Below are 24236 nucleotides of genomic sequence, written 5' to 3' on the forward strand. Positions count from 1 at the left end.
AACATACACAACATTGTACTTTAAATGTGTTTGGATTACCTCCCTTACGCTGCTTTTAAATTGTCCATTAACCAGGAAACCCTTGTTTTTCCCACTAATTCCTTAACGGTTTTAGCCATAACCCCCCAAAGTCAATCCTAACCATCCCTTTGTGGTATGGAAACTTGTGGTATAATTTCAGAGAGATTCATACACCGTTCCACAAGTTATTGTCTTGAAACTAGAAAAATGCTTATTTGGGCCCCCTTTTGGCCCCTTATTCCTAAACTGTTGGGACCATTACCCCCAAAATCAATCCCAACCGTCCTTTTTTGGTTATTAACCTTGTGTTTAAATTTCAAAGATTTCTTTTTACTTATACTAAAGTTATTGTTCGGAAACCAATATCTTTGGACGACGACGACGACAACGACATGATATCAATATACGACAAATTTTTGCGGTCGTATAAAAATTGACAAGGACAGCTAAGCGCCATTTACGGAGACAAATACTATATTAAAAAAAGGCCTTTGGGTTTTTCAATCGTAATTATAGCAAGTTTACTTTTAAGATTATAATTTGAGAAAATTTCTCGTCTATAGTAGCCAACTATCATAGAATTAAAGTTGTTTTCTTTGAAAATTTAGATCATGGATGGTGGTTAATTACGTTTTTTGGTAATGAGTTATATACCGCATGCTGCTACTAAACATGATGGAAAACGCCTGAGACGTCCAAAAAATATACAGGTGGTGCTCCTGTCATTGGAGGGAACACAACACAGTTTTGTACACAAATATGGCGACATCTGAAATCCATTTTACGATATCTAAACGTTAACATACGAAGCAAAAAATTTCGTGTGCCACACTAGCGCTTACATTTGCCACTCTCTGCGCCATTTCTGGTTGATATACGCAATTTGCACATGGCGCTCGACCTTCCTGATTACTGCTCATATCTTGTTTTCCAAAATGTCCTCATTAAAGCTACTGTAATGTTTTTCCCTTAAAATATACTCACTAGTTAGCTAATTTACTGGCAGTGTAGAGCTGACCAACCAGTGAGTCTTGAGGACATCCATTGCCCCCACACAGAGCATTCTGTCCTTGCATTGTTGTGTAATCGTGTCCTTCTCTCACAACAAAGTACACAGGTGCACCGACATGGAGGTATGTAGATTCATTTCCAAAATATCTCAATACATAAGAGTCCTAGAAGTCAAAATATCAAACAAATTTGTAGAAAAACTTTGCTGTGAAATTAACCAACAGAACTGACCACCAAAAGTATTTAACAGACACTAGGCTAAAAATTGCAAAATCATTTGGAGAATGAAAAGGAGTAGGGGCAATAAAGAGCTTATTTGGCCCAAATATATCTGCAGATTTGAAAGTTATCATACTCATTCTATAATTTTTCCTAACAAGACTAAGGTACTAGGTGTTTAGAAAATAAAAACAAATTTCAAATTTAACGAGTTACCATGGCAACAAACTATGACGAAATTTGTATATTTTGTAAAATTTCTTGATTTTCCTTGTTTTTCATCAAATCTTAAGCTCATTTTAGATTGGCAAAGTATGTGCGCACCCAAGAAACAGCTTTATATTTGGTGAAATTATGTCAATGGTTATAATAAAGCTTCTCTTAAATTATTTTGTTGTTTATTGGCTGTCAACGATGTTTCCATAATGGAAATAACGATGGAAATCTGCATGAATTCTGTATTTTTCATTGTTTCATATTTCATGAAAACGGTATATATAATGACATAATTGTGACATCATCAGATAAAAAATCTTGTTTTTTTTATTTATTTTTCTTGCCTCCATGCATTTCCAAACATTATGTGCCAATTTTAAAAAGTTGTAATACATTTTATTTTCTTGGGTTAAAACTGGGCATTAATGAGCCGCCACTACTCTGTTCTAAACAAAACAACCATCAAAACTTTGACATTTTTACATATAAGATTGAGGACGTGTGGTATGATTGCCAATGAAACAACTATCCACCAGAGACAAAGAGGAAAAGCGTAAACAACTCTAGGTCACAATACATCCTTCAACAATGAGCAGAACCCTTATTGTGTAGTCAGCTATAAAAGACCCCAACAAGGCAAAATGTGAAACAATTCAAAGACACAACCATCCGACTTTTATGACAAAACATCAAACAAACAAATTCAAACTTGATCTGTGATTTGTGGTAATAATCATTGTGTATAAAAAGTCTCATAACATTTAGATGAAGCTAACTAAAGTTAGGGAACAGAAACCAATTTGAGGACGTACGTGTGGACGTACAGACGGACAAGGGCAAAAGTTAAAATGGCAAGGCATAAAAATATTATGTATATTACTGATGACCCCTGCCATAATGGGTTTTTTTTCAGTACAAGGTATTTGTTAAACATTCACATGCAGTATATATATATTTATTACCATGGTTTTTTTTTTCTTAATGTTTTGGGTAATTCATATAAATGCACTTTTTTTTCATCTTGACAAACATTTTTTTCGTTAAGAATATATTTTCAACAAAGTTTTTAGATTTCTTGTTTACTGTTTGTAAGTTTGTTTGACTATATATAGCTATTTTTCATAACAAATATAGTTAAAACCCAACCTGATATTTTCCACATACGTGAAGGATTTTGTAATTTGCTGTGAAAATAATTTTATCATGTATGTAATAATTCAAATAACACTTTAAAACATTAATTTTAAGTATTTGGAGTGTAAATTGCGTGATTTGGCAGTTTCCTGAATATATGCTGACATCTCTGTGTTGTTATCCAATCACAAAACTCGACACATTTGTAATCCATAATATAACCTAAGCAGACCCTTAGCTAAACAAGTCCTTTTCTGTAAATGCTATACTAACATCAGGCATGGAGAGTTTCTGGTCCAATCCTAATCCAATTTTATGTAATACTGCTACGCTAATAAAGAAATAGGCTGTAAACACAAGTACCTGTAAAAATAATAACAGAAATTAAAATGAAAAGAACACCTAATTAATTTTGTGCAATCAAAGCTCTTCTCTAGATTTACCTTCAAGAGGCTGTCAGATTGACAGCAATCCAGATTTTCCTGCATGAAAATGATATTTGCAAATCTAGACCCCCAAACAGGAGCAAGTAAAAAAAATAAATGAATTTTTTTAGGGTTTAGGAAAAGCTAATATCAATCTAATGAAAATCGGACTTGACCTTCATTTAGTCAAAGGAAATAACATATCAACATTTGAAAAGATTTTGCACAGACAACATTCTAAGTGTCACTTTTCGCTACTTGAAGGTCTACAACTCAACAACAATACAAGCTAAAATCGTGAAAATTGAACTTTGACTTTCATTTAGTCACAGGAAACAACATATCTAAATCTGAAAAGAATTTGTCAAAGAGTTTTCAAGTTATTACACATACACTGTTTTGCAGCCACCTGCCGTACATCACCAAATTAATAACCGATATTTTCTTTTGGAAATAAAAATAAAAATTACAAACTACATACCACTATCGGTCTAACATATTCCTTCAGGATAAATGGTGCATAGAAATTCTTGAATAAATAGAAGAGCCAGCCTTCATGTTTCTCCTTCTTACTTCCTGGTTCTTTAATACAGCAACATGCGTCAAATCTATCATCCTTTAAAAAAAGAATAATAAATATTATACTCGTGTTTTCAAATCTGGCCTTAGTATGTATATTATTTATCTTAAAACATGTCAAGCACTTAAAGTTCTAATATATTTTTGCAATGTTTTGAAAAATGCTACAAAATAAGTTTTGCAAAAAATAAAAAGCTGTATTTTAAATTTGGATAACCATGAAAAGCAAATATTTATAGACTAACTAATCGAAGAATTCAAATAGAGAAAAATATTCAACAAGTGACCAAACAACACATTAATTCATGAATGCGCGTAGCGCATGAGTTAATTATCAGGGTTGTTCGGTCACGAGGTGAATATTTGAATTCTTTGATTAGTTATTCTTTTCATTACATTGGCAAATGGCCTTTTTTATGAAATAAAAGTAGAAAATGTAAGGAACTATATCTTTTTCTACGCATTCACAATTTGTTTTGATCCGTCTTGGCAACGCCTATTGTTGTATGACGTCAGAGGAGTGAAATAACCACGTTTATTTCACATGTGAAATTATCAGTTTTTATTTCACTAGGGAAATCAATGTAATTCATTGCAACCAAAGTAATAACAACAACAATACAATTTTCCCTCAATCTTTGACAATCGGTATCCACAAAAAATAATTAATCCAAAGTAGTCTGCTCTTTGGTCCGGTTGTTGTCTCTTTGACATATTCCCCATTTCCATTCTCAATTTTAAAATATAATAAAATGCTCCGCAGGGCGCAGCTTGATATGACCGCAGAGGTCGAACCCTGAACAGTTGGGGGAAGTATGGACACAACATTCAAGCTTGATACAGCTTTGGATTTGGATTGTGATTAAATATTTGACACAGCATAGGTTTCTAACACAGATTGAATGTGGTCTAAGAACTTAAAAATTTTAAATTGGACATTCACCTATTATGGTCCAATATCCAAAATCTAAATACATGGTTAGATTCAGCATATCAAAGAACCCCAAGAATTCAATTTTTGATGAAATCAAACAAAGTTTAATTTTGGACCCTTTTGACCTCAATGTGGACAAAGTTGATAACGGGGCCCAAAAATCAAAAATCTAAATACATGGTTAGATTCAGCATATCAAAGAACCCCATATATTCAATTTTTGTTGAAATCAAACAAAGTTTAATTTTGGACCCCGATTTGGACCAACTTGAAAACTGGGCCCATAATCAAAAATCTAAATACATGTTTAGATTCAGCATATCAAAGAACCCTAAGAATTCAATTTTCGTTAAAATCAAACAAAGTTTAATTTTGGACCCTTTGGACTCAAATGTAGACCAATTTGAAAACAGAACCAAAAATTAAGAATCTAAATACACGGTTAGATTCGGCATATCAAAGAACCCCAATAATTCAATTTTTGATGAAATCAAACAAAGTTTAATTTTGGACCCTTTGGACCTCAATGTGGACCAATTTAAAAACGGGGCCCAAAATCCAAAAACTAAATACACGGTTAGATTCAGCATATTAAAGAACCCCATGAAATCAAGAATAAAACCCCATTGAAATTGGTCAAGAAATAAGCAATTTATAGGAAGTATCTTCTTTTGCACAATCCTGTGCTATTAAATATTTCTTGCTATTGCGCAATACTGTACAATTGACAATTTCTTGCTATTGCGCAATATTGTGCTATTGGATATTTCTTGCTATTGCACAATACTGTGCAATTGAAGATTTCTTGCTATTGCGCAATACTGTGCAATTGAAGATTTCTTGCTATTGTGCAATACTGTGCAATTGAAAATTTCTTGCTATTGCACAATACTTATTATATAATAATTTACACATCCTGTTTGGTGTGTATCTCCTACCATATCATTATTATTTGATTTTAAATATAAATCAGAAATAACCAATTTAAAATGGAAAATTTTAAAAGAAACAAAAAAGGAAAAAAAGAAAACTAGAGGCTCTCAAGAGCCTGTGTCGCTCACCTGACTCTACTTTGGTTTTAGAAATCATGTAAAGATAGATAAAAATCATAACAGATACCCAAATAATGATTGAGGCCAAATTTGGATTAATATTGGTCCCGTTATTTAATAAAATATCCTGGTGGCCATCTTGAACAGTAAATCGGCAACAAAGTAGCCACACTTGGTCAGCACTTCATAAGGAACATTCATGCCATGTTTGGTTTCATTCCATTCAGTGGTACTCTAAAAGAAGACATTTGTATGTATTTCCCATAGGGTCCTATGTTAAACTAAACCCCCCCCCCTAGCGGCCATCTTGGACGATGGATCGACTGCAAAGTAACAACACTTGGTCAGCACCTCATAAGGAACATTCATGCCATGTTTGGTTCCATTCCATTCACTGGTTCTCTAAAAGAAGACAATTGTATGTATTTCCCATAGGGTCCTATGTTAAACTAAGTCCCCCGCTGTCGGCCATCTTGGATGATGGACTGACTGCAAAGTAACAACACTTGGTCAGCACCTCATTAGGAACATTCATGCCATGTTTGGTTTCATTCCATTCAGTGGTTCTCTAAAAGAAGACATTTGTATGTATTTCCCATAGGGTCCTATGTTAAACTAAGTCCCCTGCTAGCGGCCATCTTGGATGATGGATCGGCATCAAAGAAACAACACTTGGTCAACACCTCATAAGGAACATTCATGCCATGTTTGGTTCCATTCCATTCAGAGGTTCTCTAAAAGAAGACATTTTGTATGTATTTCCCGTAGGGTCCTATGTTAAACTAAGTCTCCCGCTGGCGGCCATCTTGGATTATGGACCGACTGCAAAGTAACAACACTTGGTCAGCACCTTATAAGGAACATTCATGCCATGTTTGGTTTCATTCCAATCACTGGTTCTCTAAGAGAAGACATTTGTATGTATTTCCCATAGGGTCCAATGTTAAACTAAGTCCCCCGCTGTCGGCCATTTTGGATGATGGACCGACTGCAAAGTTACAACCCTTGGTCAGCACCTTATAAGGAACATTCATGCCATGTTTTGTTTCATTCCATTCAGTGGTTCTCTAAAAGAAGACATTTGTATGTATTTCCTATAGGGTCCTATGTTAAACTAAGTCCCCCGCTGGCGGCCATCTTGGATGATGGACCGACTGCAAAGTAACAACACTTGGTCAACATCTCATAAGGAACATTCATGCAATGTTTGGTTCCATTCCATTTATTCGTTCTCTAAAAGAAGTCATTTTTATGTATTTCCCATACGGTCCTATGTTTAACTAAGTCCCCCGCTGGAGGCCATCTTGGATGATGGATCGGCTACAAAGTAACAACACTTGGTCAGAACCTCATAAGGAACATTCATGCCATGTTTGGTTTCATTCCATTCAGTGGTTCTCTAAAAGAAGACATTTGTATGTATTTCCCATAGGGTCCTATGTTAAACTAAGTCCCCCGCTGGCGGCCATCTTGGATTATGGACCGACTGCAAAGTAACAACACTTGGTCAGCATCTCATAAGGAACATTCATGCCATGTTTGGTTCCATTCCATTTATTCGTTCTCTAAAAGAAGTCATTTTTATGTATTTCCCATAGGGTCCTATGTTAAACTAAGTCCCCCACTGGCGGCCATCTTGGATGATGGATCGGCTACAAAGTAACAACACTTGGTCAGCACCTCATAAGGAACATTCATGCCATGTTTGGTTTCATTCCATTCAGTGGTTCTATAAAAGAAGACATTTGTATGTATTTCCCATAGGGTCCTATGTTAAACTAAGTTCCCCGATGGCGGCCATCTTGGATGATGGATCGGCTACAAAGTAACAACACATGGTCAGCACCTCATAAGGAACATTCATGCCATGTTTGGTTTCATTCCATACAGTGGTTCTCTAAAAGAAGTCATTTGTATGCATTTCCCATAGGGTCCTATGTTAAACTAAGTCCCCCGCTGGCGGCCATCTTGGATGATGGATCGGCTACAAAGTAACAACACTTGGTCAGCACCTCATAAGTAACATGCATGCCATGTTTGGTTTCATTCCATTCAGTGGTTCTCTAGAAGAAGTTCAAAATGTAAAAAGTTAACGCCGACGACGGACGACGCCGGACGACGGACGACGGACGCCAAGTGATGAGAAAAGCTCACTTGGCCCTTCGGGCCAGGTGAGCTAAAAAAGGAAAAAAAAATAAATCCCCCCCCAAAATTTTTTGAACCCCCATTATGATTCATCACCCCCAAACTCAATCCCAGCCTTCCCTTTGTGGTATGGTACCTTGCAGTACAATTTCAGAGAGATCCATACACTTGAACACAAGTTATTGTCTGGAAACTAGAAAAAAATTTGTTTTTTGGCCCCTTTTTGGCCCCAAATTCCTAAACGTTTAGGGCAATTACCCCCAAACTCAAACCCAGCTTTCCCTTTGTGATATGGAACCTTGTAGTACAATTTCAGAAAGATCCATACACTTACACACAAGTTATTGTCATGAAACTAGAAAAATGCTTGTTTTTTGCCCCTTTTTTGGCCCCTTATTCCTAAAATTTGGAGGCAATTACCCCCAAAATCAATCCCAGCATTCCCTGTGTGACATGGAACCTTGTGGTACAATGTCAGAGAGATCCATACACTAACACACAAGTTATGTCTGGAAGTTACAAAAATGCTTATTTTTGGCCCCTAATTCCTTTACTGTTATTACCATAACCCCCAAAATCAATCCCAACCTTCCTTTTGTGGTATTGAACCTTGTGGTAAAATTTCATAAAGATCCATTCACTTAAACTAAAGTTAGAGTGCGAAAACCAATGTGTCTTCGGACGACGCCGGACGACGATGACGCCGGACGACGACGACGACGACGACGCCAACGTCATACCAATATACGACCACAAAAAATTTTTTGCGGTCGTATAAAAAAATGAGAGTTTTCTTGAACACACATTTCTTAAATTGATGTATTTTCTAAAGAAAACATTATTTGGTGTTATACTTCAGATTGGGCTTCAGTACAAGTTTTGAGTTAAAACATCCACTTTAAACTATCATATTCATGATATTGGAAAAACCCAAACTATTGGTGCCACTTAAGGATAGCACAGTAAAACAATGACAGAAATTCTTACCTCTTGTCTTTTGGCATCAATTGTCATTAATGCAATAAATACTGTAATCTGTAGCAAAAAGTCAATTAAAACTGCCAGGGCAGCATATAGGGAAAAAACTCTTACTGCAGGCATGTTTGTCAGGGCACCTGTTAAGAAAAGATGAAAGATTGATAAGTATAGGGAGAAAACTCTTACTGCAGGCATGTTTGTCAGGGCACCTGTTAAGAAAAGATGAAAGATTGATAAGTTGGGGAGAAAACTCTTACTGCAGGCATGTTTGTCAGGGCACCTGTTAAGAAAAGATGAAAGATTGATAAGTATAGGGAGAAAACTCTTACTGCAGGCATGTTTGTCAGGGCACCTGTTAAGAAAAGATGAAATATTTAAATTTAAAGGGAGAAAACTCTTACTGCTGGTATGTTTGTCAGGGCACCTGTTAAGAAAAGATGAAAGATTGATAAGTATAGGGAGAAAACTCTTACTGCTGGCATGTTTGTCAGGGCACCTGTTAAGAAAAGATGAAAGATTGATAAGTATAGGGGGAAAACTCTTACTGCTGGCATGTTTGTCAGGGCACCTGTTAAGAAAAGATGAAAGATTGATAAGTATAGGGGGAAAACTCTTACTGCAGGCATGTTTGTCAGGGCACCTATTAAGAAAAGATGAAAGATTGATAAGTAAAGGGAGAAAACTCTTACTGCAGGCATGTTTGTCAGGGCACCTGTTAAGAAAAGATGAAAGATTGATAAGTATAGGGAGAAAACTCTTACTGCAGGCATGTTTGTCAGGGCACCTGTTAAGAAAAGATGAAAGATTGATAAGTATAGGGAGAAAACTCTTACTGCTGGCATGTTTGTCAGGGCACCTGTTAAGAAAAGATGAAAGATTGATAAGTATAGGGAGAAAACTCTTACTGCAGGCATGTTTGTCAGGGCACCTGTTAAGAAAAGATGAAAGATTGATAAGTAAAGGGAGAAAACTCTTACTGCAGGCATGTTTGTCAGGGCACCTGTTAAGAAAAGATGAAAGATTGATAAGTATAGGGGGAAAACTCTTACTGCTGGCATGTTTGTCAGGGCACCTGTTAAGAAAAGATGAAAGATTGATAAGTAAAGGGAGAAAACTCTTACTGCAGGCATGTTTGTCAGGGCACCTGTTAAGAAAAGATGAAAGATTGATAAGTATAGGGGGAAAACTCTTACTGCTGGCATGTTTGTCAGGGCACCTGTTAAGAAAAGATGAAAGATTGATAAGTATAGGGGGAAAACTCTTACTGCTGGCATGTTTGTCAGGGCACCTGTTAAGAAAAGATGAAAGATTGATAAGTAAAGGGAGAAAACTCTTACTGCAGGCATGTTTGTCAGGGCACCTGTTAAGAAAAGATGAAAGATTGATAAGTATAGGGGGAAAACTCTTACTGCTGGCATGTTTGTCAGGGCACCTGTTAAGAAAAGATGAAAGATTGATAAGTATAGGGAGAAAACTCTTACTGCAGGCATGTTTGTCAGGGCACCTGTTAAGAAAAGATGAAAGATTGATAAGTATAGGGGGGAAACTCTTACTGCTGGCATGTTTGTCAGGGCACCTGTTAAGAAAAGATGAAAGATTGATAAGTATAGGGGGAAAACTCTTACTGCAGGGATGTTTGTCAGGGCACCTGTTAAGAAAAGATGAAAGATTTATATGTAAAGGGGGAAAACTCTTACTGCTGGCATGTTTGTCAGGGCACCTGTTAAGAAAAGATGAAAGATTTATATGTAAAGAGGGAAAACTCTTACTGCAGGCATGTTTGTCAGGGCACCTGTTAAGAAAAGATGAAATATTTAAATTTAAAGGGAGAAAACTCTTACTGCTGGCATGTTTGTCAGGGCACCTGTTAAGAAAAGATGAAATATTTAAATTTAAAGGGAGAAAACTCTTACTGCTGGTATGTTTGTCAGGGCACCTGTTAAGAAAAGATGAAAGATTGGTAAGTATAGGAAGAAAACTCTTACTGCTGGCATGTTTGTCAGGGCACCTGTTAAGAAAAGATGAAAGATTGATAAGTATAGGGGGGAAACTCTTACTGCTGGCATGTTTGTCAGGGCACCTGTTAAGAAAAGATGAAAGATTGATAAGTATAGGGGGAAAACTCTTACTGCTGGTATGTTTGTCAGGGCACCTGTTAAGAAAAGATGAAAGATTGATAAGTATAGGGGGGAAACTCTTACTGCTGGCATGTTTGTCAGGGCACCTGTTAAGAAAAGATGAAAGATTGATAAGTATAGGGGGGAAACTCTTACTGCTGGCATGTTTGTCAGGGCACCTGTTAAGAAAAGATGAAAGATTGATAAGTATAGGGGGAAACTCTTACTGCTGGCATGTTTGTCAGGGCACCTGTTAAGAAAAGATGAAAGATTGATAAGTATAGGGAGAAAACTCTTACTGCTGGCATGTTTGTCAGGGCACCTGTTAAGAAAAGATGAAAGATTGATAAGTATAGGGGGAAAACTCTTACTGCTGGTATGTTTGTCAGGGCACCTGTTAAGAAAAGATGAAAGATTGATAAGTAAAGGGAGAAAACTCTTACTGCAGGCATGTTTGTCAGGGCACCTGTTAAGAAAAGATGAAAGATTGATAAGTATAGGGGGAAAACTCTTACTGCTGGCATGTTTGTCAGGGCACCTGTTAAGAAAAGATGAAAGATTGATAAGTATAGGGAGAAAACTCTTACTGCAGGCATGTTTGTCAGGGCACCTGTTAAGAAAAGATGAAAGATTGATAAGTATAGGGGGGAAACTCTTACTGCTGGCATGTTTGTCAGGGCACCTGTTAAGAAAAGATGAAAGATTGATAAGTATAGGGAGAAAACTCTTACTGCAGGCATGTTTGTCAGGACACCTGTTAAGAAAAGATGAAAGATTGATAAGTATAGGGAGAAAACTCTTACTGCTGGCATGTTTGTCAGGGCACCTGTTAAGAAAAGATGAAAGATTGATAAGTATAGGGGGAAAACTCTTACTGCAGGGATGTTTGTCAGGGCACCTGTTAAGAAAAGATGAAAGATTTATATGTAAAGGGGGAAAACTCTTACTGCAGACATGTTTGTCAGGGCACCTGTTAAGAAAAGATGAAATATTTAAATTTAAAGGGAGAAAACTCTTACTGCTGGTATGTTTGTCAGGGCACCTGTTAAGAAAAGATGAAAGATTGATAAGTATAGGGAGAAAACTCTTACTGCTGGCATGTTTGTCAGGGCACCTGTTAAGAAAAGATGAAAGATTGATAAGTATAGGGGGGAAACTCTTACTGCTGGCATGTTTGTCAGGGCACCTGTTAAGAAAAGATGAAAGATTTATATGTAAAGGGGGAAAACTCTTACTGCTGGCATGTTTGTCAGGGCACCTGTTAAGAAAAGATGAAATATTTAAATTTAAAGGGAGAAAACTCTTACTGCTGGCATGTTTGTCAGGGCACCTGTTAAGAAAAGATGAAATATTTAAATTTAAAGGGAGAAAACTCTTACTGCTGGTATGTTTGTCAGGGCACCTGTTAAGAAAAGATGAAAGATTGATAAGTATAGGGAGAAAACTCTTACTGCTGGCATGTTTGTCAGGGCACCTGTTAAGAAAAGATGAAAGATTGATAAGTATAGGGGGGAAACTCTTACTGCTGGCATGTTTGTCAGGGCACCTGTTAAGAAAAGATGAAAGATTGATAAGTATAGGGAGAAAACTCTTACTGCAGGCATGTTTGTCAGGGCACCTGTTAAGAAAAGATGAAAGATTGATAAGTATAGGGAGAAAACTCTTACTGCTGGTATGTTTGTCAGGGCACCTGTTAAGAAAAGATGAAAGATTGATAAGTATAGGGGGGAAACTCTTACTGCTGGCATGTTTGTCAGGGCACCTGTTAAGAAAAGATGAAAGATTGATAAGTATAGGGGGGAAACTCTTACTGCTGGCATGTTTGTCAGGGCACCTGTTAAGAAAAGATGAAAGATTGATAAGTATAGGGGGAAACTCTTACTGCTGGCATGTTTGTCAGGGCACCTGTTAAGAAAAGATGAAAGATTGATAAGTATAGGGAGAAAACTCTTACTGCTGGCATGTTTGTCAGGGCACCTGTTAAGAAAAGATGAAAGATTGATAAGTATAGGGGGAAAACTCTTACTGCTGGTATGTTTGTCAGGGCACCTGTTAAGAAAAGATGAAAGATTGATAAGTAAAGGGAGAAAACTCTTACTGCAGGCATGTTTGTCAGGGCACCTGTTAAGAAAAGATGAAAGATTGATAAGTAAAGGGAGAAAACTCTTACTGCAGGCATGTTTGTCAGGGCACCTGTTAAGAAAAGATGAAAGATTGATAAGTATAGGGAGAAAACTCTTACTGCTGACATGTTTGTCAGGGCACCTGTTAAGAAAAGATGAAAGATTGATAAGTAAAGGGAGAAAACTCTTACTGCAGGCATGTTTGTCAGGACACCTGTTAAGAAAAGATGAAAGATTGATAAGTAAAGGGAGAAAACTCTTACTGCAGGCATGTTTGTCAGGGCACCTGTTAAGAAAAGATGAAAGATTGATAAGTATAGGGAGAAAACTCTTACTGCTGGCATGTTTGTCAGGGCACCTGTTAAGAAAAGATGAAAGATTGATAAGTAAAGGGAGAAAACTCTTACTGCTGGCATGTTTGTCAGGGCACCTGTTAAGAAAAGATGAAAGATTGATAAGTATAGGGAGAAAACTCTTACTGCAGGCATGTTTGTCAGGGCACCTGTTAAGAAAAGATGAAAGATTGATAAGTATCGGGAGAAAACTCTTACTGCAGGCATGTTTGTCAGGGCACCTGTTAAGAAAAGATGAAAGATTGATAAGTATAGGGGGAAAACTCTTACTGCAGGGATGTTTGTCAGGGCACCTGTTAAGAAAAGATGAAAGATTGATAAGTATAGGGAGAAAACTCTTACTGCTGGTATGTTTGTCAGGGCACCTGTTAAGAAAAGATGAAAGATTTATATGTAAAGAGGGAAAACTCTTACTGCAGGTATGTTTGTCAGGGCACCTGTTAAGAAAAGATGAAAGATTTATATGTAAAGAGGGAAAACTCTTACTGCAGGTATGTTTGTCAGGGCACCTGTTAAGAAAAGATGAAAGAGTTATATGTAAAGGGGGAAAACTCTTACTGCAGGGATGTTTGTCAGGACACCTGTTAAGAAAAGATGAAAGATTGATAAGTATAGGGAGAAAACTCTTACTGCAGGCATGTTTGTCAGGGCACCTGTAAAGAAAAGATGAAAGATTTATATGTAAAGAGGGAAAACTCTTACTGCAGGCATGTTTGTCAGGGCACCTGTTAAGAAAAGATGAAAGATTTATATGTAAAGAGGGAAAACTCTTACTGCAGGCATGTTTGTCAGGGCACCTGTTAAGAAAAGATGAAAGATTGATAAGTATAGGGAGAAAACTCTTACTGCAGGCATGTTTGTCAGGGCACCTGTTAAGAAAAGATGAAAGATTTATAAGTATAGGGAGAAAACTCTTACTGCAGGCATGTTTGTCAGGGCACCTGTTAAGAAAAGATGAAAGATTTATATGTAAAGAGGGAAAACTCTTACTGCAGGCATGTTTGTCAGGGCACCTGTTAAGAAAAGATGAAAGATTTATATGTAAAGAGGGAAAACTCTTACTGCAGGTATGTTTGTCAGGGCACCTGTTAAGAAAAGATGAAAGATTGATAAGTATAGGGAGAAAACTCTTACTGCTGGCATGTTTGTCAGGGCACCTGTTAAGAAAAGATGAAAGATTGATAAGTAAAGGGAGAAAACTCTTACTGCAGGCATGTTTGTCAGGGCACCTGTTAAGAAAAGATGAAAGATTGATAAGTAAAGGGAGAAAACTCTTACTGCTGGCATGTTTGTCAGGGCACCTGTTAAGAAAAGATGAAAGATTGATAAGTATAGGGAGAAAACTCTTACTGCAGGCATGTTTGTCAGGGCACCTGTTAAGAAAAGATGAAAGATTGATAAGTATCGGGAGAAAACTCTTACTGCAGGCATGTTTGTCAGGGCACCTGTTAAGAAAAGATGAAAGATTGATAAGTATAGGGGGAAAACTCTTACTGCAGGCATGTTTGTCAGGGCACCTGTTAAGAAAAGATGAAAGATTTATAAGTATAGGGAGGAAACTCTTACTGCAGGCATGTTTGTCAGGGCACCTGTTAAGAAAAGATGAAAGATTTATATGTAAAGGGGGAAAACTCTTACTGCAGGGATGTTTGTCAGGGCACCTGTTAAGAAAAGATGAAAGATTGATAAGTATAGGGAGAAAACTCTTACTGCTGGCATGTTTGTCAGGGCACCTGTTAAGAAAAGATGAAAGATTGATAAGTATAGGGAGAAAACTCTTACTGCAGGCATGTTTGTCAGGGCACCTGTTAAGAAAAGATGAAAGATTGATAAGTATAGGGAGAAAACTCTTACTGCTGGCATGTTTGTCAGGGCACCTGTTAAGAAAAGATGAAAGATTGATAAGTAAAGGGAGAAAACTCTTACTGCAGGCATGTTTGTCAGGGCACCTGTTAAGAAAAGATGAAAGATTGATAAGTATAGGGAGAAAACTCTTACTGCTGGCATGTTTGTCAGGGCACCTGTTAAGAAAAGATGAAAGATTGATAAGTATAGGGAGAAAACTCTTACTGCAGGGATGTTTGTCAGGGCACCTGTTAAGAAAAGATGAAAGATTGATAAGTAAAGGGAGAAAACTCTTACTGCAGGCATGTTTGTCAGGGCACCTGTTAAGAAAAGATGAAAGATTGATAAGTATAGGGAGAAAACTCTTACTGCTGGCATGTTTGTCAGGGCACCTGTTAAGAAAAGATGAAAGATTGATAAGTATAGGGGGAAAACTCTTACTGCAGGGATGTTTGTCAGGGCACCTGTTAAGAAAAGATGAAAGATTGATAAGTATAGGGAGAAAACTCTTACTGCAGGTATGTTTGTCAGGGCACCTGTTAAGAAAAGATGAAAGATTTATATGTAAAGAGGGAAAACTCTTACTGCAGGTATGTTTGTCAGGGCACCTGTTAAGAAAAGATGAAAGATTTATATGTAAAGAGGGAAAACTCTTACTGCAGGCATGTTTGTCAGGGCACCTGTTAAGAAAAGATGAAAGATTTATATGTAAAGAGGGAAAACTCTTACTGCAGGCATGTTTGTCAGGGCACCTGTTAAGAAAAGATGAAAGATTGATAAGTATAGGGAGAAAACTCTTACTGCTGACATGTTTGTCAGGGCACCTGTTAAGAAAAGATGAAAGATTGATAAGTATAGGGAGAAAACTCTTACTGCAGGCATGTTTGTCAGGGCACCTGTTAAGAAAAGATGAAAGATTTATAAGTATAGGGAGAAAACTCTTACTGCAGGCATGTTTGTCAGGGCACCTGTTAAGAAAAGATGAAAGATTTATATGTAAAGAGGGAAAACTCTTACTGCAGGCATGTTTGTCAGGGCACCTGTTAAGAAAAGATGAAAGATTTATATGTAAAGAGGGAAAACTCTTACTGCAGGTATGTTTGTCAGGGCACCTGTTAAGAAAAGATGAAAGATTTATATGTAAAGAGGGAAAACTCTTACTGCTGGCATGTTTGTCAGGGCACCTGTTAAGAAAAGATGAAAGATTTATATGTAAAGGGGGAAAACTCTTACTGCAGGGATGTTTGTCAGGGCACCTGTTAAGAAAAGATGAAAGATTTATATGTAAAGAGGGAAAACTCTTACTGCAGGTATGTTTGTCAGGGCACCTGTTAAGAAAAGATGAAAGATTTATATGTAAAGAGGGAAAACTCTTACTGCTGGCATGTTTGTCAGGGCACCTGTTAAGAAAAGATGAAAGATTTATATGTAAAGGGGGAAAACTCTTACTGCAGGGATGTTTGTCAGGGCACCTGTTAAGAAAAGATGAAAGATTTATATGTAAAGAGGGAAAACTCTTACTGCAGGTATGTTTGTCAGGGCACCTGTTAAGAAAAGATGAAAGATTTATATGTAAAGGGGGAAAACTCTTACTGCAGGCATGTTTGTCAGGGCACCTGTTAAGAAAAGATGAAAGATTTATATATATCACTTTTCAATTGTGACATCAAATTTTTTAAATTGTGATGTCAAATTATACGGGAACTTGTGTGATTTTACCTAATGGCTGACAATTTACATACAAGTGTAAATACGTCTATAAGCAACTCCCAATGCTCAACACCATTTAAATATTTGTATTTTTAAGAAGATTCACCACATTTCTAGTAACTGTATTCTTCAACTTATAACTTCCTTTTTAACTGACTTGACACATGTACATAATACATATACAATATCAGGTCAATTTCAGGAAAATATCAACCTTTTTATATGAGGCTGAGTAACTAGGGAAGGGCGAGGTTTTACCAAACCCTTCCCCAATTTTGTGCTAAATACTAAAGAAGTTTATATTTTTCTGACATTGGCCTGATATTATTGTTTTTATACTGCAAGTTAATTAAATACATTGATAGCTATTCAAATTGTAACACAAATTTCAAACTTATTTGCATCCCTTAATGAACCCCTGATTGTGGAAAAAGTGATCCATGATGAAATTGACATTGCACAAAATATAGCTGTGTTGCTATATTTAGGAAATAAACACAACTAGTTGCTGTATAAAGTATATTACCCAGGAAGAAAGCTATGGATTCTGCAGAACTAGTAAGTAACATGCTTGGCCCCACTCTTCCTACAATTCTGCCTATCTGTTCTTCTAAACTTTCACCTGGTGGTCTGGTATCTCGCTGTAAAAAACAAACAAGGTGACATTGTACATTATATGTTACGAAGAGCAAAAGATTCTTCATATATTTTTGTATGTCTGTCATAAGATAAACATCAAGTTTGACTTAAAACCAAACTTTAATCTGATAAGGGACAGATAGATGAAAAACAGACGGACATACAGACTGATAACATAATGCCCCTTAATTTCATATGCAGGGCATAACTATTTTTACAGAATTTTTAGCTGGTACTATAAAAACTTAATAAATATTCATAAAATTCATTCAACTGTTTGAAACAAGGCTTCATTAAAACTGTTACAATAATTGTCATAAAAAAAACAAAGTAATAAAAGCCTTTTTCAGTAAAATATGAATATGGAAAGGGTAATCTCATTTTATTTTACTCCTTGGACCATAATTTACAGACAGGACTAAATATCATACCCACTATAAAGACCTAGACCTAATTAAGTATATCTAATCTCACAGTTAGATAATGCACTGAACATACCTGATAGGCCTGGACTAAAATAAAGATGTTGTCCACACCAACAGCCAGGACTAAGAATGGTACAACTTCTATGATGATAAGTGTTGCTGGTATTCCAAAGTAACTATAGGTCCCAAGGGAGGCAGCTACTGATAATAGTACAATGGTAACTCCTGATAGTCCTAATGTTATCTTGGAATCAATCTGAAAATAAAATCAATTTAGCAATGAAAAAAATTGGCATTATGAAAATCTATTAAAACTTTATAACAAATATTGTGGAGTCTTACTTAAGAGGAAAAGTAACAACCACGTGACAGTTTAAATTGCTACTGTTAACTGAGAAATTTTTGTGCCTTCTATTTTTGACAATTTACCCCAAAATTCAATTTGTCCCGTTTTGAATTTATGATATCCCTGCAGTGTCCTTTACTGTGGATTCATTCATTTTCGTGGGTACCAATTTTCGTGGATTGAGAAAAACTTGCATTTTCATAGATATAGGAAGATGTGGTATGAGTGCCCATGAGACAACTCTCCATCCAAGTCACAATGATAAAAGTAAACTATTATAGGTCAAGGTCAACACGGAGCCTTGGCTCACACCCAACAGCAAGCTATAAAGGGCCCCAATAAATTACTAGTGTAAAACCATTCAAACAGGAAAACCAATGGTCTAATCTATATAAAAAACGAGAAACGAGAAACACAAACGACAACTACTGAACATCAGATTCCTGACTTAGGACAGGTGCAAACAATTGCAGCGGGATTAAACATTTTAATGGTACCAAACCTTCTCCCTTATCTGAAACAATAGTATAACAACATAGAAAGACACACTATAAAATATCAATTGGAATGGCTTAAATCATGGATATTTAATTTCGTGGTTTTACCTTCCTTTAGAAAATGTGTAATTTGTTGAACTTTTAAATTCGTGGTTCCCCTATTCCGACGAAATCCACGAAAATTGGTATCCAACGAATATTAATGAATTCATAGTATACATATATATTTCAATTTATCATTTGGAAACATAAAACAGGTGATTCAATCAATCGGATATCCTTTTTGGTGGCTGAACAAAGTAATCAATGTCCACTGATTCATAAATGTGAAGTTATTAGTTTTGTTTGCTTGTAAAAGACACTTACACAATAAACACAGAAGGATGAATTTATCTAAAGAGAAAATTAGTGCTAACAGGAATACTGCTAATAAATTAACCTTTTAATCTGACTAATCTAGATCTGCATAGAAGATACAACGTTGAAATCATTTTTATCAGTTTTGGTATTTTTCAAAGGGAGATAATTATTGATGAAAAGATTTCTTCTGTTTTTTGTCTTTGTTTAATAGCTGGTAGCATGACATAGGAGATACAACGTTGAAATCATTTTTAACAGTTTTGATATTTTTCAAAGGGAGATAATCATTGATGACAAGATTTCTTCTGTTTTTTGTCTTTGTTTAATAGCTGGTAGCATGACATAGAAGATACAACGTGGAAATCAATTTTAACAGTGTTAGTATTTTTCAAAGGGAGATAATTATTGATGACAATATTTCTTCTGCTTTTTGTCTTTGTTTTGCAGGCTGCACTACACATATGTACTTATTTAAAGGGAGACAACTGTTGATAAACACGAAAGTCAGTGGTCATGTTTCTATATACAGCAATGAGTGTTGTTTATATAACTTTATCAATAATGACCATTTGCCTCTGTGTGCAGGGCAGGACTTTCTCTTTGTGTTGCAGACAAATGTAGCATACTGAAATATTATTGTTTGTCATATAACTTTACTTGCCAGTAGTTTTTGTGGATTTTCACACGTTCCATACTGCCCAAGAGTAATTGTAATGTACCCAAACATAATCAGGTAGCTAGCCAAAACTGTCCAAATATCAGAGCTACTTTCCCTGTTTATTTCATCTTCAATTGATCGCTAAAAACAAATTCATTCATTAAAATTAATGCATTTGTGTACATGTTTTTTAAAGGGGCACTAGTTTAGCTACGAGATATGAAAAGATTTAGAATATGATTTTGTTTGTTTCAATCATTTATAAAAGTGAAATAATGAAATAATAATTTGTTTTTAGCAGCCTATTTGGTTCAACTTTGTCAAAATAACAATAGAAACATCGGTGATCAATTATTCACTTGCAAGTGAATAATGCAAGTGAATAATTCGACCTCATTGAATCCGTATTCATGTGATCTTCAATTTAACCCATTACCTAGATATTGGTTGAGTATCTACATGTATTAGATGTGTTCAGCAATTAAAAGGAAAAGAATGCCAACATTGAAAATGAAACAAAGGTGAACCATTTCGTTGACTGTCCTGAAGTAATTAAGGATGAGAACACATGTATGTAATATTAATATGCGCCATGCTTTGTACTAGGCTGAGGCAGTTCAATTTGACGGATAAAATCTTTTCCTGCTATATCAACTTAAAACATGTTTAAAATTTCAAATATCTACCAAAGTTTAAAAAATCTTGTAATATTACATGTCTAAGGACTAAAAGTACCGTACTCAACACCTGCCTGTCATATGATTTATTTTTCTCAATATAGAACTGGAAATCCACCAAAAAATTCTCTTTTGAATTGTTACGCTTTCCATTTTTGGCCTTTTAAAGCTGATTATACAGTATAGATTTTTCTCATTGTTGAAGGTTATATGGTGGCCAATAATTGCTAAGTACCACTTCATTTTAACTCTGCGAATAGTTGTCTCATTGCAATCATTTCACATTTTCTTATATTTATATTAGAAATTCACCTTGGGTCAACTACATGCTAAAGTAATTGATTACATATCAATTACATTGATTCTTAAATATAATTAATTACAGGTACTTTTTTTCGTGGGTATTAATTTTCGTAGATTTTCAAAATTTCCTTAGTTCGTGGGTTTTTCGAATTCGTTGATATTATTTGAGCATTTTAGTTTTAAATGGAAATTTTACATTTCTTATGGAATTTGAATACGTGCTTGAACCCTATCACGAAAACCACAAAAATTAGTACCCCATGAACAAAAGTACTTCACAGTAATTAATTATATTACAAATACATTACCACTGTTATTAATTATTTTTCAATTACTTTTGTCATAAGTAACGTTAGAGACCCCAAAAAAACCTTACCTCCGTGTTAAAGGCAATCGTCATGTTCAAATCATTTTGTCTGGTCTTCATGAAATCTATAAGCACTTTCTCCCACGCCATAGCTTTTTCATTGTCTTCATCTTTAAGGTGGTTGTTGACCAGAATTGTGATGACAAACGCTGTTGAGTCTTGGTAATTTAAACCTGTAATAGAAAACTTATAATTCAGCACTACGACAGAAGATCTCAAAATAAGGTTACTACCACTTAGTTTTACTAGTAATATCACACACAAAAAATGTGACAAATGCTGTTGAGTCTTGATAACGTAAACCTGTTATAGAAAACTTATTATATATACTTTGATCTTTCATTTCTGAAAGTTGTCTGATTATGAAATTCAAAAGCATATTAGTGATTACTGTAAATTCAGAAATTATTGCGTGAATTTATTATTGCGATTTTTGAAAAATGGAAGAAAAAAATGTGAGATAAATTATTGCAATTTCAGAAAAATTTTCATACAGATATATGTTTAAGATATCAGAATGTGTGTTCTTATATTGTTGTGACATTAACCCAGTCTCATAATCCCATCCATAAAGCCTTGTAGTAGTTTCTAAATTTACAATTATATTTATTGAGTCAGGGTCAATATTATTGAGAAGCAGTGATTTGGAAATTAAATCTTTCATTGACCAAAGTAAATATTGCAACACAAGTTTTTCATATAATTTTCAAGGGATCAAATCATACATTTTTCATATGTGGTTCAAATCATATGTTTTTAATGTTTTTGGACACATGAAAAACACATCTTCCAATTTTTCTTTTGTATTTTAAATAATTTTCCGAAAGTTAAGGATCTTCTTTCATAATTAATTTTTCCTATCTAAGGTTGGTGGTTTTATCCGGGCACTCTGGATTCCTCCACCAATAAAAACTGGCCGCCACGAAATAACACAAAAGCTGTGCTTAGAAGTGGCGTTAAAACACCAAAAATCAAATCAAATCATAATTAATTACAAACCCTCATATCCTCCCATGGCAACCCATGGAAATATAGGAGCTGAATTAGTGGCCAGACATGAAATATTCAGTCCAACTGTATCTTGTGTAGATGCTGGGGCACTGAAAGAGAATTTTATACAAAAATAATACATTTTATTGGTATTATGTTAGATTAATCAATTCAATATATAATATTGTCTTTTAGATCAACACTGCAAAAAAACTAAAACCTTTCTGTTGATACTATTTGGAGAATGTACTGTAAATTCAGAAATTATTGCAAGGTTTTTACTAATGCGAATATTGTGACTTAATGAGTCACAATAATCAGAACTCACATTCTTATATCTGATATATATAACTGTATGCAGATTTTCGTGAAATCACAATAATTCATTCTGGTATTTAAGTCCATTTTATCAAAATTTGCAATAATAAATGTATGCAATAATTTCTGATTTTACTGTAAGTTATCATGATCCAGCAATGCAAAATGTTCTGGATGGGGAGCCTTTATTTCTGCATTCGTTAATTCTGTAGGTCATGACTCTCCTTTCTATATTTTTTGCAAATGAGGTTGCAGCAAACATCATTTTCAGGGCCCTTTATAGCTTGCTGTTCGGTGTGAGCCAAGGCTCCATGTTGAAGACCGTACTTTAACCTATAATGGTTTACTTTTACATATTGTGACTTGGATGGAGAGTTGTCTCACTGGCACTCATACCACATCTTCTTACTGTTGATTCATTATTATTCGTGGGATATCAATTTTCGTAGATTTCATGGGTAAAGGTGACCCACGAATTCAAATGTTTAACGAAATACAAATGTTCTATAGGCTTGTATGCAGACTTTGGCAAAACCACGAAATCAAATATCCACGAAAATGCAATGTTTCCTCAATCCACGAAAATTGATACCCACGAAAATAAATGAATTCACAGTATATCTAATAATTTATTTTTATATAAATTGTATTGAAAAGATAACCTACCTGACACAGAAATGGAAATGATCAAGGTAATCTGCCTTGACAAACCATCTATCTGGAGTATATGCTAATTTGTCAATATTTTCATGACTTTTCTGCCAGTATTCTAACACACTCTCTGTTGTACAGTTGTTATTGTCTGGAGCGAGTGGCTTGAAACAAATATCTTGTAGTCGAACCGTTTCCCCTTTGTAGGTCGCTGTTAAGTTTTCTATTTCAAGTTGAAGATCCAATAGCTAAAAAAATAATCATTTAAATTACCACAGTAAATTCACAAATTTTTGCATGCACTTGTAAAAATGCAATTTCAGGAATTGCAGCATACAAATAATGAACCATTGACAAGACTGCAATTAAATCTACCGTATCAAATTGATTGATTGAAAATTAACACTACTTTCAGCACTATTGAGCTATTTTGTGGCGGTCAGTTTTTATTGTCGGAGGAAGACTATAGAACCACTGACCCTCAGTATGAAAACTGACAAACCTAATAATTAAAGATTGGAGTCAAGTGCACCTCAGTGTTGACAAGCTAGTGATACAGTTGGGACTACTTAATGAGGCTACATGGCCACTGAAGCCTCCTTTCCTTATATAAAAACTCCTTATTAAACATAGAAGTATAGTGAGCATATATATATATGTGACAAAGGTTCCTGGATTTTTATAATGAACTTAAAACCTACCTTATGTAAAAACTCTTTATCAAACAAAGAAGTATAGTTGGTATATATATGGAGATAAGGGTTCCGAGATTTTTATGATGAAATTTGAACCTACCATATGTAAAAACTCCTTATCAAACAAAGAAGTATAGTTGGTATGGAGATAAGGGTTCCGCGATTTTTATGATGAAATTTGAACCTACCATATGTAAAAACTCCTTATCAAACAAAGAAGTATAGTTGGTATATGAGACAAGGGATCCTGGATTCTTATGTTTAACTATGGTATCATTGTTTGGTCTGGTCACAATCAGTTGTTCAGTTCTGTAGAATGGCCTGTTTAAAAATAAATTTGTTAATAAGTTGTTATTTCATGTATATACATGTATGGAAAGACACTCTCAAAAGCAGGCTAGCCTTATAACTTCTACATCTTCTAAGACTAAATATATGTGTTCTAGTT

At 35.4% G+C, this 24236-nt stretch overlaps 1 protein-coding gene across 1 annotated transcript in view; it reads right to left on the reverse strand.

Annotated features, from left to right (window-relative positions):
* Positions 1-24236, reverse strand: part of LOC127732185 (NPC intracellular cholesterol transporter 1-like) — a 90330-nt gene that overhangs the window by 48656 nt on the left and 17438 nt on the right. Inside the window, exons 4-14 of the mRNA XM_052241251.1 lie at positions 23977-24109; positions 23109-23341; positions 22134-22234; positions 21144-21307; positions 19791-19928; positions 18000-18182; positions 17389-17503; positions 8724-8851; positions 3508-3642; positions 2875-2964; positions 1006-1196 (exon numbers count right to left, since the gene is read on the reverse strand). Of these exons, the coding sequence (XP_052097211.1) occupies positions 1006-1196; positions 2875-2964; positions 3508-3642; positions 8724-8851; positions 17389-17503; positions 18000-18182; positions 19791-19928; positions 21144-21307; positions 22134-22234; positions 23109-23341; positions 23977-24109 (1611 nt within the window). The remainder of the gene's footprint in view (positions 1-1005; positions 1197-2874; positions 2965-3507; positions 3643-8723; positions 8852-17388; positions 17504-17999; positions 18183-19790; positions 19929-21143; positions 21308-22133; positions 22235-23108; positions 23342-23976; positions 24110-24236) is intronic.

Source organism: Mytilus californianus, unplaced genomic scaffold (assembly GCF_021869535.1).
Source record: "Mytilus californianus isolate M0D057914Y unplaced genomic scaffold, xbMytCali1.0.p SCAF_22, whole genome shotgun sequence".
NCBI lineage: Eukaryota > Metazoa > Mollusca > Bivalvia > Mytilida > Mytilidae > Mytilus > Mytilus californianus.